General features: G+C 39.8%; 1 protein-coding gene across 2 annotated transcripts; it reads right to left on the bottom strand.

Annotated features, from left to right (window-relative positions):
- Positions 1 to 244: 244 nt before the first annotated feature.
- Positions 245 to 8,644, bottom strand: lhx6b (LIM homeobox 6b). Of its 2 annotated transcripts, XM_068720896.1 has the most exons (9): positions 8,491 to 8,643; positions 7,713 to 7,843; positions 6,961 to 7,089; positions 6,326 to 6,447; positions 4,166 to 4,386; positions 3,333 to 3,433; positions 3,099 to 3,194; positions 2,061 to 2,232; positions 245 to 1,150 (listed from the first exon to the last, which is right to left on the bottom strand). In XM_068720896.1, the coding sequence occupies exons 2-9, from the start codon at positions 7,713 to 7,715 to the stop codon at positions 1,068 to 1,070; spliced, it is 927 nt and encodes a 308-aa protein (XP_068576997.1). In that variant the 5' UTR covers positions 7,716 to 7,843; positions 8,491 to 8,643; the 3' UTR covers positions 245 to 1,067. The 2 variants fall into 2 exon arrangements, with proteins under 2 accessions (XP_068576997.1, XP_068576998.1); XM_068720897.1 differs by having other exon boundaries at positions 4,166 to 4,383; positions 7,713 to 8,644.
- Positions 8,645 to 13,545: the final 4,901 nt, after the last annotated feature.

Genomic DNA, 13,545 nt, shown 5'->3' with positions numbered 1-13,545 from the left:
CCAGATCAATGGCCACGCTTTCACAGTAGGATTGATCACGTTTCCTGTTAAGTACAGCATGTAAATTGGAGATGAAGTGCAGGACATTGTGCTCAATAATAGGTTACTGCAAGTTCCTGGCCTCTAACAGTCGACCTCTTGATTTTTGTAGCACTTAGTGTGAAAATAGTGCCCTGATGTAATGCGGAGATTCGCATTTCTGTCTTTGAAAACGTTCATTTCTCCTGACATTTTCAGCCCCACACACACACACACACACACACACACACACACACACACACACACACACACACACACACACACACACACACACACACACACGCGCGCATATCAACACTCTCCCTCTTGCTCTCTCTGCACGAGTAGATTAAACCTGATCCTCAATTATTCAAACACTAACATTTTCATAACGGCTCTGATACGTTTTTATTAAACTGTAGCAGTATTTACAATGTACAATCACTGAATTATTTCATTTCAAGACACATTTAAAAGTGCTTTTTTTTTTTTTTTTTTTTTTTTTCCAAAAGTGAAGTTTTGTTCTGAATAAATAAGGAGTTTTCTGACAACAATACAACAACAAACAACAGTAAAGCTGCAAACGTGCTCATCACCGATACAAAAAAAACAAATGCTGAGGTTTTACTGTAATACTGCTACGACACTCCCTGTTTTCATACTGCAGCAAAGTCGTTAAAATACGTTGAGTGGGAAAACAAAAGGAAAACAATCCTGACCTGATGCAATGTTTTGAGTCCAGTCAAAAAGAGGAAAAATCAAATGTAAGTGGTCTTCTTATCTGCAATGTTAAAAAAAAACAAAAAAAAAAAAACACTCCCATGTTGGCATAAAGGTGAGCCATTTCTCCACAGTCTGCTGTCTTTTCAAAGACGGTCTCACAGCGAAGAAGAATCCAACTGATTGAAAACAGATCGCCGAGGTCCTGCACGCCCCGAGGGACCAGGCTCCCAAACGGAGCAGATCACTGACGGTACGTCCCAAAAAGGATTTTTTTTTTTTCTTTTTCTTTTGTCACAACAAAATCAGAACGGCGACGACGCGGGAGGTCAGCGGCTGATGGGAAGCTGCGGTAAAGAGATGGAGGGATGGGTCAGGTGGCCCGGGGCGGCGAGGACGGAGAAGGGATGAGCTGCGTGAAGAAAAAGAGAGGCCGCATGAGTTTATGGAGCAACGTGAGCATGTCAATGTCATTTAGGTCAAGAAAACGAAGCCGCAGGAGTGAAGCCACAGGATACATTAAAACTACAATGCAGTGTTTCAAACTTGGGCCTTCAACACTTTATCATAATATTATTAATTTAATCCTTTCAAGTCATTTTAATGTTATAGCCCCAAATCCCTATGTGGGATTTTTACTTTTTATTAACTGAAAAGTTGCACAGCCCACCTACATATACATGCAAGACCAAAATACGGCTTTAATTCTTATTTATTTCCTTATTGTAATTATTATTCTTTATTGCAAACTAGCCATTTAATCACAGCCTGTTTCACCCTGCATCTCACTACTCATATGAGATGATGAAAAGTACTCATGATGGTGAAAAATGTCTCTCTCATTGTAGGAACTCGTATATTACATATATTACGTCATTGGATTAATGTGTAAGCAGCATTTAGGTGGAGATGGAGCTGATTTGATCTGTTATAGATACAGTTGGGCACATCTATGTGTAATGGTGCATCGTGTTTTATAAACGGACGTTTTTATGTTACGCCTTTAATCTGTCACATAACTAGTAACGACAGCTGTCAGGTAAATGACGTAAAGTACAATATTTCCATCTGAAATGTAATGTAGTGGAAGTTAAAACTAGCATGAAATAAAGATACACAGGTAAAGTACAAGAACCTCACATTTCTACTTAGTACTTGAGTAAATGTACTATGCTACTGAGTAGCTAATTAGTGTTGGGGAAATATATTATTTAGCCTTTAAAGTAGTGAATGCTATTTTAAAAAAAAGTATAATTGTCACGTGTGTTAGTTGACTAACGTCCCTGACAATGTGGCGCTGACTTAAAGACCCTTAAACTCACTGTCCAGGTATCCGTGCAGGGCCAGCAGATGTGGTCGGTCCGGGCTGCTGAACGGTGAATAGTGGATGTCGTCCGGCAGCGACGGAGGCATCCTGGACATCGGAGCGCTCTGAGAGTAGCCGCTCAGAGGCGGCTGCTTTTTGTGTCGAGCTCGGCAGTTCTGAAACCACACCTGGTGAAATAGTTCAGATGGTGAACACGCAGCGGTCAGGGAGGGATACGCTCGACGACAACACTGTGGTGATGAGGGTTTGAGTGTTGCTCCTCTCACCAGACCTCATTTGTTTTGTCATTGTTTGGTGCGGGAGGATTTTAGCCATCAGATTAATGGTGTTAGAGTGTAACCTACAAGTAAACTATACTCTGATTATTTTCCTCAAAGCATTTCATTGGTCTGGGTTTAATCAGAGAGTTTGTGTTTAAAGTGGTCTAAATCAGTAGTTTCCACACACATCATTAGATTGGGATTTCTGAAAATTAGCTCTTTTTTTCTTTTCTTTTTTAATACCCGATACTTTACCTCATCTGGTCGCCTAAATCTGTCAATTTCAGAAGGAAAACCTGGTCACAGGTAGACTAATGCTTCATTTTAAGGAGCTACAAGCGAGAACATTTCTGAACTCTGGGGAAAATGTTCTGGATTTTGGGGATTATTTGTCTAAAAAGATGTGAACATCTGTTTATAAAACCATGTGAGTATCAGATTGTGCAGATTCTAGAGCTAATTTGCAGCATTGTGTGTGTGTGAGTGGTGCAGAGTGGTGTCTACGGTATTTTGTGACGCCTCATCACAGATTTGCAGGTCTATAAACTCCGATTAACAGCTCAACCAAAGAGTGTTCTCCCCTTTCAAATGGTTTTTATTTAAACCATTCAGAGGCCAGAAGTGGTAAAGCGATCCTGTATTTCACAAGAAAACGTTCCCTTTGTCTCATTATCTCACAACCCTTTAAAAGTCTTTCAACCCCAAGGCTTTAACTACTTTAAAAGTGTCCTTGCAGTGTTTTTTTTTTAATCTTGTGTTTTATTATTTCCTACCTGTATGACTCGTCTGCTCAGTCCCGTCATTTCTGCCAGTTTCTGTAGAGTCTGAGCGTCAGGGTTGTTGTCCTGAGCGAACTGAGACTGCATCACCTGCGAGGACACACAGTCATGAATCCACAAACATATATATATATATATATATATATATATATATATATATATATACAGTATGTATACACACGTGTAATACTACACTGACTGCAATAACACACACACACACACACACACCTGCAGTTGCTCAGCAGTGAAGGATGTCCGCGCCCTCTTGGCTGGTTTTGGTTGGCAGTCCTGATCAGAGGGCAGCGCTCCCTCCAGAGTGAGTCCTGTCCCTTTAAGAGAGCACAATCTCAACAGTTCTGTTCCTTCTCCCCGTAATTACATTTGAGTCAGCATATTTGTAAGTTACACAAAACAACATTTGTCCAAACAACCCATGTAACGCAATTAAGATGTTTTCTTGCCAACAACCGCGCAGTCCAAAGTATTTATTCCACAGCGTCTAGTAGTGTGACCAGTACGGTTATTATGACTTTTAGGATCCATATAGAACCCAACTTTTGCTTTTTAGCTGTAACATGGTGAGCTGATGGTGAAATAGCGCTTTCTTCCTCTAGCTTATTGTATTTGATCTGTGATTTTGTTCGAACTCAAAAACGTGCAGTTAACCTTACAGATGAAGCAGGTTCATAATTTAATGTACTACTACTGTATATGTATCTGTAGTTAGAGGAGTTAACATCAAATCAAATGGTATTTCATGTTGAAAATGAGAAATGTAGAGTTTTGCATTTGATGTCATAACAAAAAATGTTTCTAGTATTTTATATTTCACTTAATAGTTACGCGACTGCATCAAAGAGCTGGACTGAGGTCATGCATGTTGTCATCCAGAGTGGGGAAAAAAGCTACTTGAGAGGAAACTTAAAGGGAGATTTGGAAACTTTAGAGATCAAGACTCGCCAGAATAGTTTTGTTCCATTTGTTGACTCTTGCATATATATTTTTTGCTGCTAATCCAAAACCGGATCATTTAGAGACGCACGCTTGATGACGTCTGTTACCGTTTTCTGCAGCCCGGCGGAGGTTGTCCAGCATGATGTCGTAGTGGCTGCGGCAGAGCACCCTGCCCTCCACCAGGCCGAACTCCTCCCCGGTGGACAGCTGCCTCTTGCAGGAGAAACAGGCGAAACAGGCCAGGTGGTAGACGCTGCCCCGCGCCCGCCGCACCCAGTCGCTGGCGTACACCTGCCGGCCACACTGGGCGCACTTGGTGCCGAACCTACTGTGAGGAAGGAGAAGGAAACGGGGAGGTGAAGGTCGGCTGTAGGTGACGGACCTCAGTTAAAAGTACAGATGTCTTGATCCTTCGTGTTCCCTTCACATTACAGCTACACAGAGCACTGAGGCTACAGCTACAGTCCACTTAAATAGTAAAACTAATAAAGCAATTTGAGTCAGAACATCAGAAATGACAACATCCATCCTATTATATTTACAGTTTGCTGAAGTATTTTGTATAATATCTATGCAGAGGAGCGTTATTGTTGATCTGTTGTGGAGAGTCAGACCAGCTCTCTTTCTCTCCAGAGAACTAAATACTGAAGTTCAGCTGCAGCTTTTCAACCAACAGCATCTCTGCGTCTCAGAGTCTGGGTGTCCTGCCTCTATAAGGGTGGTGGTGAGGGGGCTTTTTAAAAGCCTGTGCCCAGGAGCTCATTGTCTTTTAATCCGCCCATGCTAATGGAGCGTCTGTAATTCCAATGAGGTTTATATGTGTCAGTGGGTCTGTGATAGTGTGATTAAAGACAACTTTATTGAGCAAAATGCATCCATGTGAGCACAAGATGTTGCAACACGTTCCCAACTTTTCACATACCTAAGCTTCGTCAAATCTGCATATAATACGGTTAATATTGGATGCAAGTGGTGCACATTTCAATTTCAAACCAATTGTCATTCAATCAAATTACCAAATTGACGTGTGTGTGTGTGGGTGTGGGTGTGGGGGTGGGTGGGTGTGTGTGTGTGTGTGTGTGTGTGTGTGTGTGTGTGTGTGTGTGTGTGTGTGTGTGTGTGTGTGTGTGTGTGTGTGTGTGTGTGTGTGTGTGTGTGTGTGTATATATATATATATATATATATAAAAATATATGTTCTTGTAGACCAAAAGCCCATTATGCAGAACATATTGTTCAATGAGGAGCCAAATCCTGTTCTACTTGAGTCCAATAATCTTGGGGAGCAAAGATTAATTTACTGTAAAACACACAGAAACATACATTTCATTATGTCCAATAATTTGTCACCTGATTAAAGTCATATTTATGTCACCTGTCACTGTAAATTCATTATTTTCCCATTCAGGTGAAGAGGTCAAGTGTTTTATTAATTAGCTCTTAAATGCTTTTTAGATAAAGTCTAAAATGTTTTCTAAAAAACGTTCACTTCTATCAGGATTGAGAAGCATTGAAAAATGATCCTGCATATGGTTTATAGAAAGTTATTTTTATGCAAATTTGATTTGTCTGCATGGCTTTTTATTAACGTGAAAAACAACAGGAAGGATGCTCTTCGAGTATCAAACGCATTTGTCTCTTTGTGATCGTTGACATGAATTTGGATATTCATATTAGTTTCGTTGAAACAGGAATATTTAGCTACAAAACGCTCCGGTATTATTTTTAATTTGTCTATTTTTTTTGCCATAGAGTATAGACCAGTAGGCCCATTCGTTATTTTCTTTGTTTATTAAAAACATCTGCAGAGAAATTAATTTGCCTCGAAACTACAGTGATGAACCATATACAGTGTTACCGTGTCCACTGGCAATAGCAGTTTATTTATCAGGATCAACTACATCGGCGTGTCGAAACAGAGCGACCGAGGAAAAAAAAAAAAGAACCGTGGAAATAAATATTTAATCTAATATTTACATGGAAAAGTAAACGTTTGAATAACATCAGGTCAATTGTGCTAATCGACACAATTGAGTTAAAAAAATCATTTTGAATCTATCATTTATTTTTAAATATAATTGTTCAATGCATTGACTCCATAACTGCATTAAACTGCAGTTGATATTAAACTAAATCGTTTCACATATTTAAGCTTCATAGATCAAATGAAATCACTGATGATCTAAGAATAAAGGCCTGGTCAGACATTAACTTTCAGAATCCTCGCGTTTTAGAAATAATAAATCGGAACAAAGCAGATGTTTTTACCTGAAATAATCCAGTTTGCAGTAGATTTCTTTGTTTTTAACGTAGCAGCTGTTGTGTTGCCGCAGAGACGCTCTGCAGACTGAACACTCCAAACATCCCAAGTGCCAGTTCAGGTTGTTGACCTGTGGAGATTCAAAATAAAATGCAATCACTTACGGACTAATGCACGTGTGTGTGTGTGTGTGTGTGTGTGTGTGTGTGTGTGTGTGTGTGTGTGTGTGTGTGTGTGTGTGTGTGTGTGTGTGTGTGTGTGTGTGTGTGTGTGTGTGTGTGAGAGAGAGAGAGAGCGATAACTAGTGCATTGAGGCTCTCGTCGATGGCATACATCGTATTTCTAATTAACCAAACTAACTCGTTTTATGTGTTTATTTAGTGATTTTAGGAACTAAAAAAAAAAAAAAATGCATTGTAATGCCAGAGCAAAACAATCACCACATTTACCGTCTGCACCTATTTTTGCGCCTATTTTGTTAAAATGAATCTGAGGTATAAAGACAAAAAAATACAGAATAAAAGCAAACCTACCAACCAAATTAAGAGACGCAACTTGACCTTAAATCTATCGAAGCTTCGTGGACACATTTTGTGATTTCTGAGTGTGTACATATTGATCACGTTTCCTCTTTATTTCTCACCTTCAGCAGGTATCGGTCATGGATCTCCATGCCGCAGCTGGCGCACTGGTTCTTGGCCGCCGGAGAGCAGAGGCAGGCGGCCTCCGACGGGCTGGACTCACCGGACTCCTTCTTCACCTCCGACTTAGACTGCGTCAAAAAAAAAATACGGTTTTATACCAAAGACACAAATAGTGTCATCGTCTCTTGCTGATTTGTATTAGGCCGATTATTAAGAGTAGAGTCACTGAGAAAAAAAATATAGTCCGTGAAATATGTCAGACCTGAAAAACGCGAATAAGCCTATCTAACCTTTTATTTATTTTATTATAGACTACTGGCTTTATTTTTTACCCAGTGACTATTATTTATATTTATAGTGTACATTGATCATTGACTTACTTACTTACATATCCACGCATGTGCAATGATAAGACAATATCTTATGTTTCATTTACATTTTATAACACAAATATTTATCTCAGCCTAAAACATGCTGCATTCTTTACTCTAATCCGCAAATTAAAAGCAGATAAATTGAGTTTATGTGGCTGTATACTCTCCACGACATCCCCGTTCATACACGCATGCAGCCTTAAGTTACAGTCGAGCCTGGTTTAAACCTGAACCTCAGCCAAACCCCGCGTCCTGCGGTGGTTACCCCGCATGTAAAAAGTTCAGGAAGAAGAAGGAATCAAAGAAGCTCACACCGACTGAAAGACAAAGAAATCAAAAGGTTGCAAAGCAAACTCGTCCAGATGTTTGTGACTCACCATTTTCGGGTCTTGAACGCTGCCTATTTGGAGAGAAGATGGAGCTTGCTCTGCGCATTACGCATCTCTGCCCCAACCCACACTATATCCGGTCCAAAACAAGGAATAACAGTTTCTCCTGCATTTAAACCCTGGCAACAAAAGAAATTTTGATGCAATTAGAAGAAGGAAGAAAAAAAAAACCCTATATATGATCGATCATTCCTCTTGTGCGCAATAGGAGGCTGTATTCCCATGCAATCAAAACGCGGTGAAAAGAAAGGATGGCACTAAATCTGCAATTAGCGGTGGATTGAAATGCTTCGCTTGTTAAGTGGCAACCCGAGTGTCAATTTCATCTGGCAATCAAGAAAAGGCAACCGAGCCACCAAGCTAAGAGAGAGAGAAAAAGCGGCGCATCCTAATTTCAATAGCTGTATAATCGAAAATCGAAAAATCTCCAAAGTGAAGTGGCTCAATTGGAGATCGGTCTATTCATAACAGACAATGTGCAGAAACTGCAGCTGATCTCGAGGCATAAAGGAGCTTGATTGTGTCGTTGTCATGATGGACCCATTTAAGTACTTGAGGCTCCCCTGGGTGATTACAGCTGCATTCATAAAGTGCCAAAAAAATCTGCGTTTAGGTGGCAATCCGGAGTCCGTGTTGTCCTTCATCTTGTCGAAATTAACAGGAATGCAAGATTATGTTAATTGCCAGCTAGGGTATAAATATTGGAGGCAGTAAAATAAGAATTGACGGTCTATATGGAAATAGAAAAAAAACAGATACTTCATACATGGAAAACCTCCCAAAAACAGCGAAAACATCGTCCAATAAAAGTTTCCCCAGAACATCACAGACAAAATATCCGAATAACTCCGCGAGACATCGTTCTTTAAACAAACTCTCCTCTCTTTTTTTGTTCAACACAACAACAAAAAAATAATCCAACTTCAGTAACTTTGTGGGGATCGAAAAGCCAGAGGCAGCAGTGTGAGCCTCAGACTCCGCTGTGGTTCCGCTCTCTCCGCCTCGACTCAAAGTTGACACCCAGTTCAGTCAGACAGGATGTGATGCTGCCCATTGGACCAGCGGACCCGCGGGTTTATACCCTCCTTTCTGTAGGCTCACACGTAGGCCATGCATTTATGAAAACAAACAAAAAAGATAATGGTGAAAATCTGTCTGGAAACACCCACTAATTATCTTAAATTTCTTTCTTTTTTCCGAAAATGGCGGTTGCAGATTGGAGGCCAGAGTTACTTCATTGAAATCACTCCAGTGCATCTCGTTGATTGCAGAGTGATGGAGGGTAAGAGGTGTTCAAGATGATAATGATGCTAATTATTCAGCATATATAACTTATTTTGTAGATAATGTATTCTTTTTTTTTTAAGTGCACTTTGTCTCGTCCACTTGTGCCTTGTCTGTTCTGATCACTTTAGATGATTTTGAATTCATGGGACCTTAAGGATGCGTCTTTAAACAACAATCAGGGGCACATTCAAGCGGTTAATGGTGGCTTTAATAGTTCCGCCTGTCCTGTCCCGGCTGGTACTTAACATGTGAAGGACAAAATCAACAGTCCTTGTGAAGTTCTGAATATACAGATTGTCTGAGTTAGAGAAATTAAGTTTTTAGCATAAACTCTACATGCTGCACTCAACAAATCTTAATCATTGGAGGAGGACATGAAATTTAACCAGTTTTATTTCAAACACCCCTTTAATAACGTTTTGCACATACAAGAAGTGATAAGGTTGTGTCTATTGTGTGATTAATAGATTGAAGATTAAGCCCCTTTAATATTTAGTTGGTCATTATATGATGATTTAAAGGAGACAAAAAATCATTCTTCAGGTTGGGCTCTTTTGATTTTATTTGTAGAGTCTGGGAGGGGAGATAGTTATTAAAATATGTTCTTATCTGACAGATGTTTTGCCACTGGAACTGTAATTCTGGTGTCCATGTGGGAATGACGGCGTTAAATATCATCCTGTAAAGAAATTACTGACTGACAAATAGGATTTCATGCTACAAGGTGAGGGTGTATTTTGTGTTAAAGTGAAGAGAACAAGGCAATCTGTCTTCTAGATAAATTTACATTTTAGGGATTTAACAGGGGTGACATATTTTCCTTTTAGTGTTTAAAGGTTTTACACTAAAACCCCATCTTATTTCACAATAATCATTAAACTCCTACACAGAGAGAATAAATACACTTAAAGTAAAGGTTTCCATGAAATCAATGACGTTTTAATTCTTATTGATCACTTAAAAAGCAGCTCAAACAGCAGAGGTGCATTGCCTCAGACTCTTTGTGTAGTCAGTGTAACACACTGGAGCTGCTCTGTGCATTAACTGTAATTACCGGGTGAAGCAGGGTCAACTGGAAGTGAGCCGGTCAAGATGAAGGAGGGCTTAAAGGAGAGAAGAAGAGTGGTATTTCTCCTCCATTATGGTCGCTCTTTAGTGCTGATGTGCAGGTTTTTGACCGGCTTGATGAGTTGTTTTTTTTTTGAGACAGTGATTTTTGAGGTATATGATCCAGGGTTAATAATTATTAGGGAAGAAGCTGTTTTTGACCATTTTCACCCTAAAAATGACAAGTAGCCAATACATCTTCACCTCCTGAAGCATTTCACCTCCAACTCATTGTTGTGAAAGCGCCTAAAGCTGCATTAAAATCACCATTTCACTTCTTAAAGAAATAGTTTACGGTGACGTAAAGGGAATTCGTTGACGTTTATAATAGTATCCAGGGAGGAATATTAATAGTTCTTAATACAATCTGAGAATCAGCCAGATGTATGAAGACAATTATAATCCAATAATAATCTAATGACAGGAAGTATTCCATGCTTTTAATTAAGTATCAGTATGAGAGTACTCACTATACAGAATGGCCCATTTCAGAATACTGGATTATAATTAGTTTTGCATTCATGTGTTCATCATTTTAATGTTGCAGCTGGCAAAAGTGGGGTTCATTTTAACTATACTACCGGGTAGTTTAATCTATTATACGTCAACATTCATGAGATGATAATGATAGCTGATAATAATAATAGGAATCTGCAAATGAGTAAAAAAAGATTTACCTCCAAGATGTAGTTAAAAAAAAAAAAAAATTCGCACTGAGGTGCAGTACTTGAGTAAATGTTGGTGTCGTTCAATGTGATCAGAAGCTCCAGAAACTGGAAATAAGTAGACTTTGAGTGGAGGTAATGGAAGTCAGCCCCATATATTTATGAATTTAAGAAATAAAACTTTGGTGAGATTTCAATAGCACCTTCTGTAAAGCGTATCTAGAAAAAAAATGCATTGTGCAACAGGCTTTTTTAACTGTTTCCTGTTCCTCTTCCTTACAGAATTTCCTCCTCGACGTTCTGGCAACACGAAACGCACATCAAGCTCCTGACTATGGTAATATGTGAGGATGGGTAACCTGTTGCATCCCATAGAGCTCTGTGGATGTGTGGATAAACGTGTGTGTGTGTGTGTGTGTGTGTGTGTGTGTGTGAGAGAGACTGCTCTGTCCTGCAGCCCTTGACCTCCCTTTACACACAGCTGTCTGCGATCCACACAAACAATAAGCGACCAGCACGCTGCCACAATAACAACAAACCGTACCGCATGCTAAAGCTATTAGACTCCTCCAATGGGCCCCAGTGGGCAGCTTGATGGCTGGTATGTCAACAATGCATGACGTGTGCTGCAGAGGTGCAGAGGAGTTCAAACGAGGGCAACATCTTTATTTACTGTGCTGAACGCTGGTAAACAACCAGTATTAAGGCGTGGCCCCGTTTTGCCATAACTGAGTTACAATGCTTTTATAACATGCTGGCCTTCACTTAGAGGTAAAGCCTAAAATCTCGAAGGTCTTGGTGGTAAAACAGCGTAATAGAAGCTACTGCTGTAATTTTCAGGTGATTGATTTGGAATATCCTGTGGAGTTGAGCAGCCAAAAGACGTCATGTGACAGCTAAATAATAGGAGGATTTTTTTTTTATTTTTTTTTTTGCTTTGATTTGCCAGAAGCAACTTTGCCAGAAGTTAGTTTTCCTCCTCCTGTCACAAGGCTTTGACTCCTTTTTCTGAAGCAGTTTGAACCGTTTTTTATCTCAGTAGCCACTATTATCTGAGATTGAGGTCTTAATAACAGTTAAAAAAATCAAATCAATGAAATAAACATGTAACCTAATTTAATTCAAATATCTTCTCAGCTGGGGTTGTCAATTAAATCATCACTACTATGCTGCAGCATTTGGTATGAGGGGTAACAGCAGCCGCTTTGGTGGAAAAATGTTAATTTATAACATTAATAACAGCCCCTTTCTCTTGATATTAAGCAATACTTAACTTATCATCTTGAAATATCAGACTCAGTTTTCTCATGATTAAAGTCCCTGAAAACGGCATCATTGTCGTGATGCAGGATTTAGTGGCATCTAGTGGTGAGGTTGCACCAAGCATGTAGGAGAACTACGGTGGCCTTCGGGTAACAGGTAGGTGTTAGGTTTGTCCTTTCTGGGCTACTGTAGAAACATGGCAGTGGAACACGGCAGTGCTGAAGAGGACCTGCTCCCTATGTAGATGTAAACGGCTTATTCCAAGGGAACAAAACCACTAAAAACACCTGAATATGATAATAGTTGTGTTTTCGTTACCTTAGAATGAGATGTTTATACACGGAGCCGGCCGGTACAAGTTTCTACAGTAGCCCAGACTGGACAAACCAAACACTGGCTCCAGGTAGGCCCTTTGCCTTTTCCAGCCGTAGTTGTCCTACACGCTTGGCACATGAGAGATGTTTCAGTTTGTTGCAATCTGCAACATTACCGCTAGGTGCCGCCAAATACTATACACTGCACCTTTAATAAATAGGAAATAATCCTTTTTTTTCCCCTTCAAAACTTAAATTTGCTTGTTGCTTATTGAGATATGATTTGGAACTATAAGTCGATTCTATGCTTGTGCCATGCATGCATTTCATACAGTGAAATGTGATTCATTACTGTAGATCAAACATAATTTGTGTTTAGTCACTGTTTATTCCACATCTACGTACAAAATTACAGGCGATAATGAATTTGCGAAAGTGAAATAATAAATGAAAGAATGAGTTTTGAAAGGATCCACATACATGCACAGTATGTCTAAGTACATCTGTTATATGTCAATGCATACATACACATAGGCATATTCATGTACACAGTCTGTTGCTTTTATCATTTGTTGAACAAAGTGCAAACAGAGACTGCAAATTAACTTTAGCTCAATGCCCTTTATTACATCCATTGAATTACTTCTTCCATATAACAATGTTAATCTGTATTGTTTGGTACATTTGTAATTATGATATTACATGGTCAAGCATGAACAACAGCGTCTTCTCTTCTTCAGGTCGAGTGCATGCAGTTCATGATTTTCTCCATCTCCCGGCTTTCTGTAGTTCTTTTGGGCGAGGTGCAGACAGAATGCAATGTGCATGATTCATACCTCTTTCTTTCAATGGTTGCATGTTATGGAGAACCGGCACAAAGCCACGTAACAGGGATGACTGATGCTCTGCTTGGCATGTTGGCTGAAGGAAAATGTTTGGAGAAGGGCGGAGCGAGCCCCTAAACGCAACACCGAGGTCTTATCTTGTTTCTGTAGAACTTCTGCCACTGAAGTCCATGTGAATGTTGTTAGATGTTTGAGATAAGAGTTGGATCAAGGCCAGGCGGTGTGAGAACAGGGCTTGAACATATTCATTGCTGCAACTGTGGTTTTGGCCTACCTCTTATGTAAACCTGTATTCCCAACCAATTCCCTATACCAGTGATACCCCAAAGTAATGGGATGG

This window comes from Cebidichthys violaceus, unplaced genomic scaffold (genome assembly GCF_023349555.1).
Source record: "Cebidichthys violaceus isolate CVI_PGR_0920_01 unplaced genomic scaffold, fCebVio1.0.p SCAF_26, whole genome shotgun sequence".
Lineage (NCBI taxonomy): Eukaryota > Metazoa > Chordata > Actinopteri > Perciformes > Stichaeidae > Cebidichthys > Cebidichthys violaceus.
Note: the sequence above shows the minus strand (reverse complement) of the source record. Positions and strands in the feature narration are given on the sequence as shown.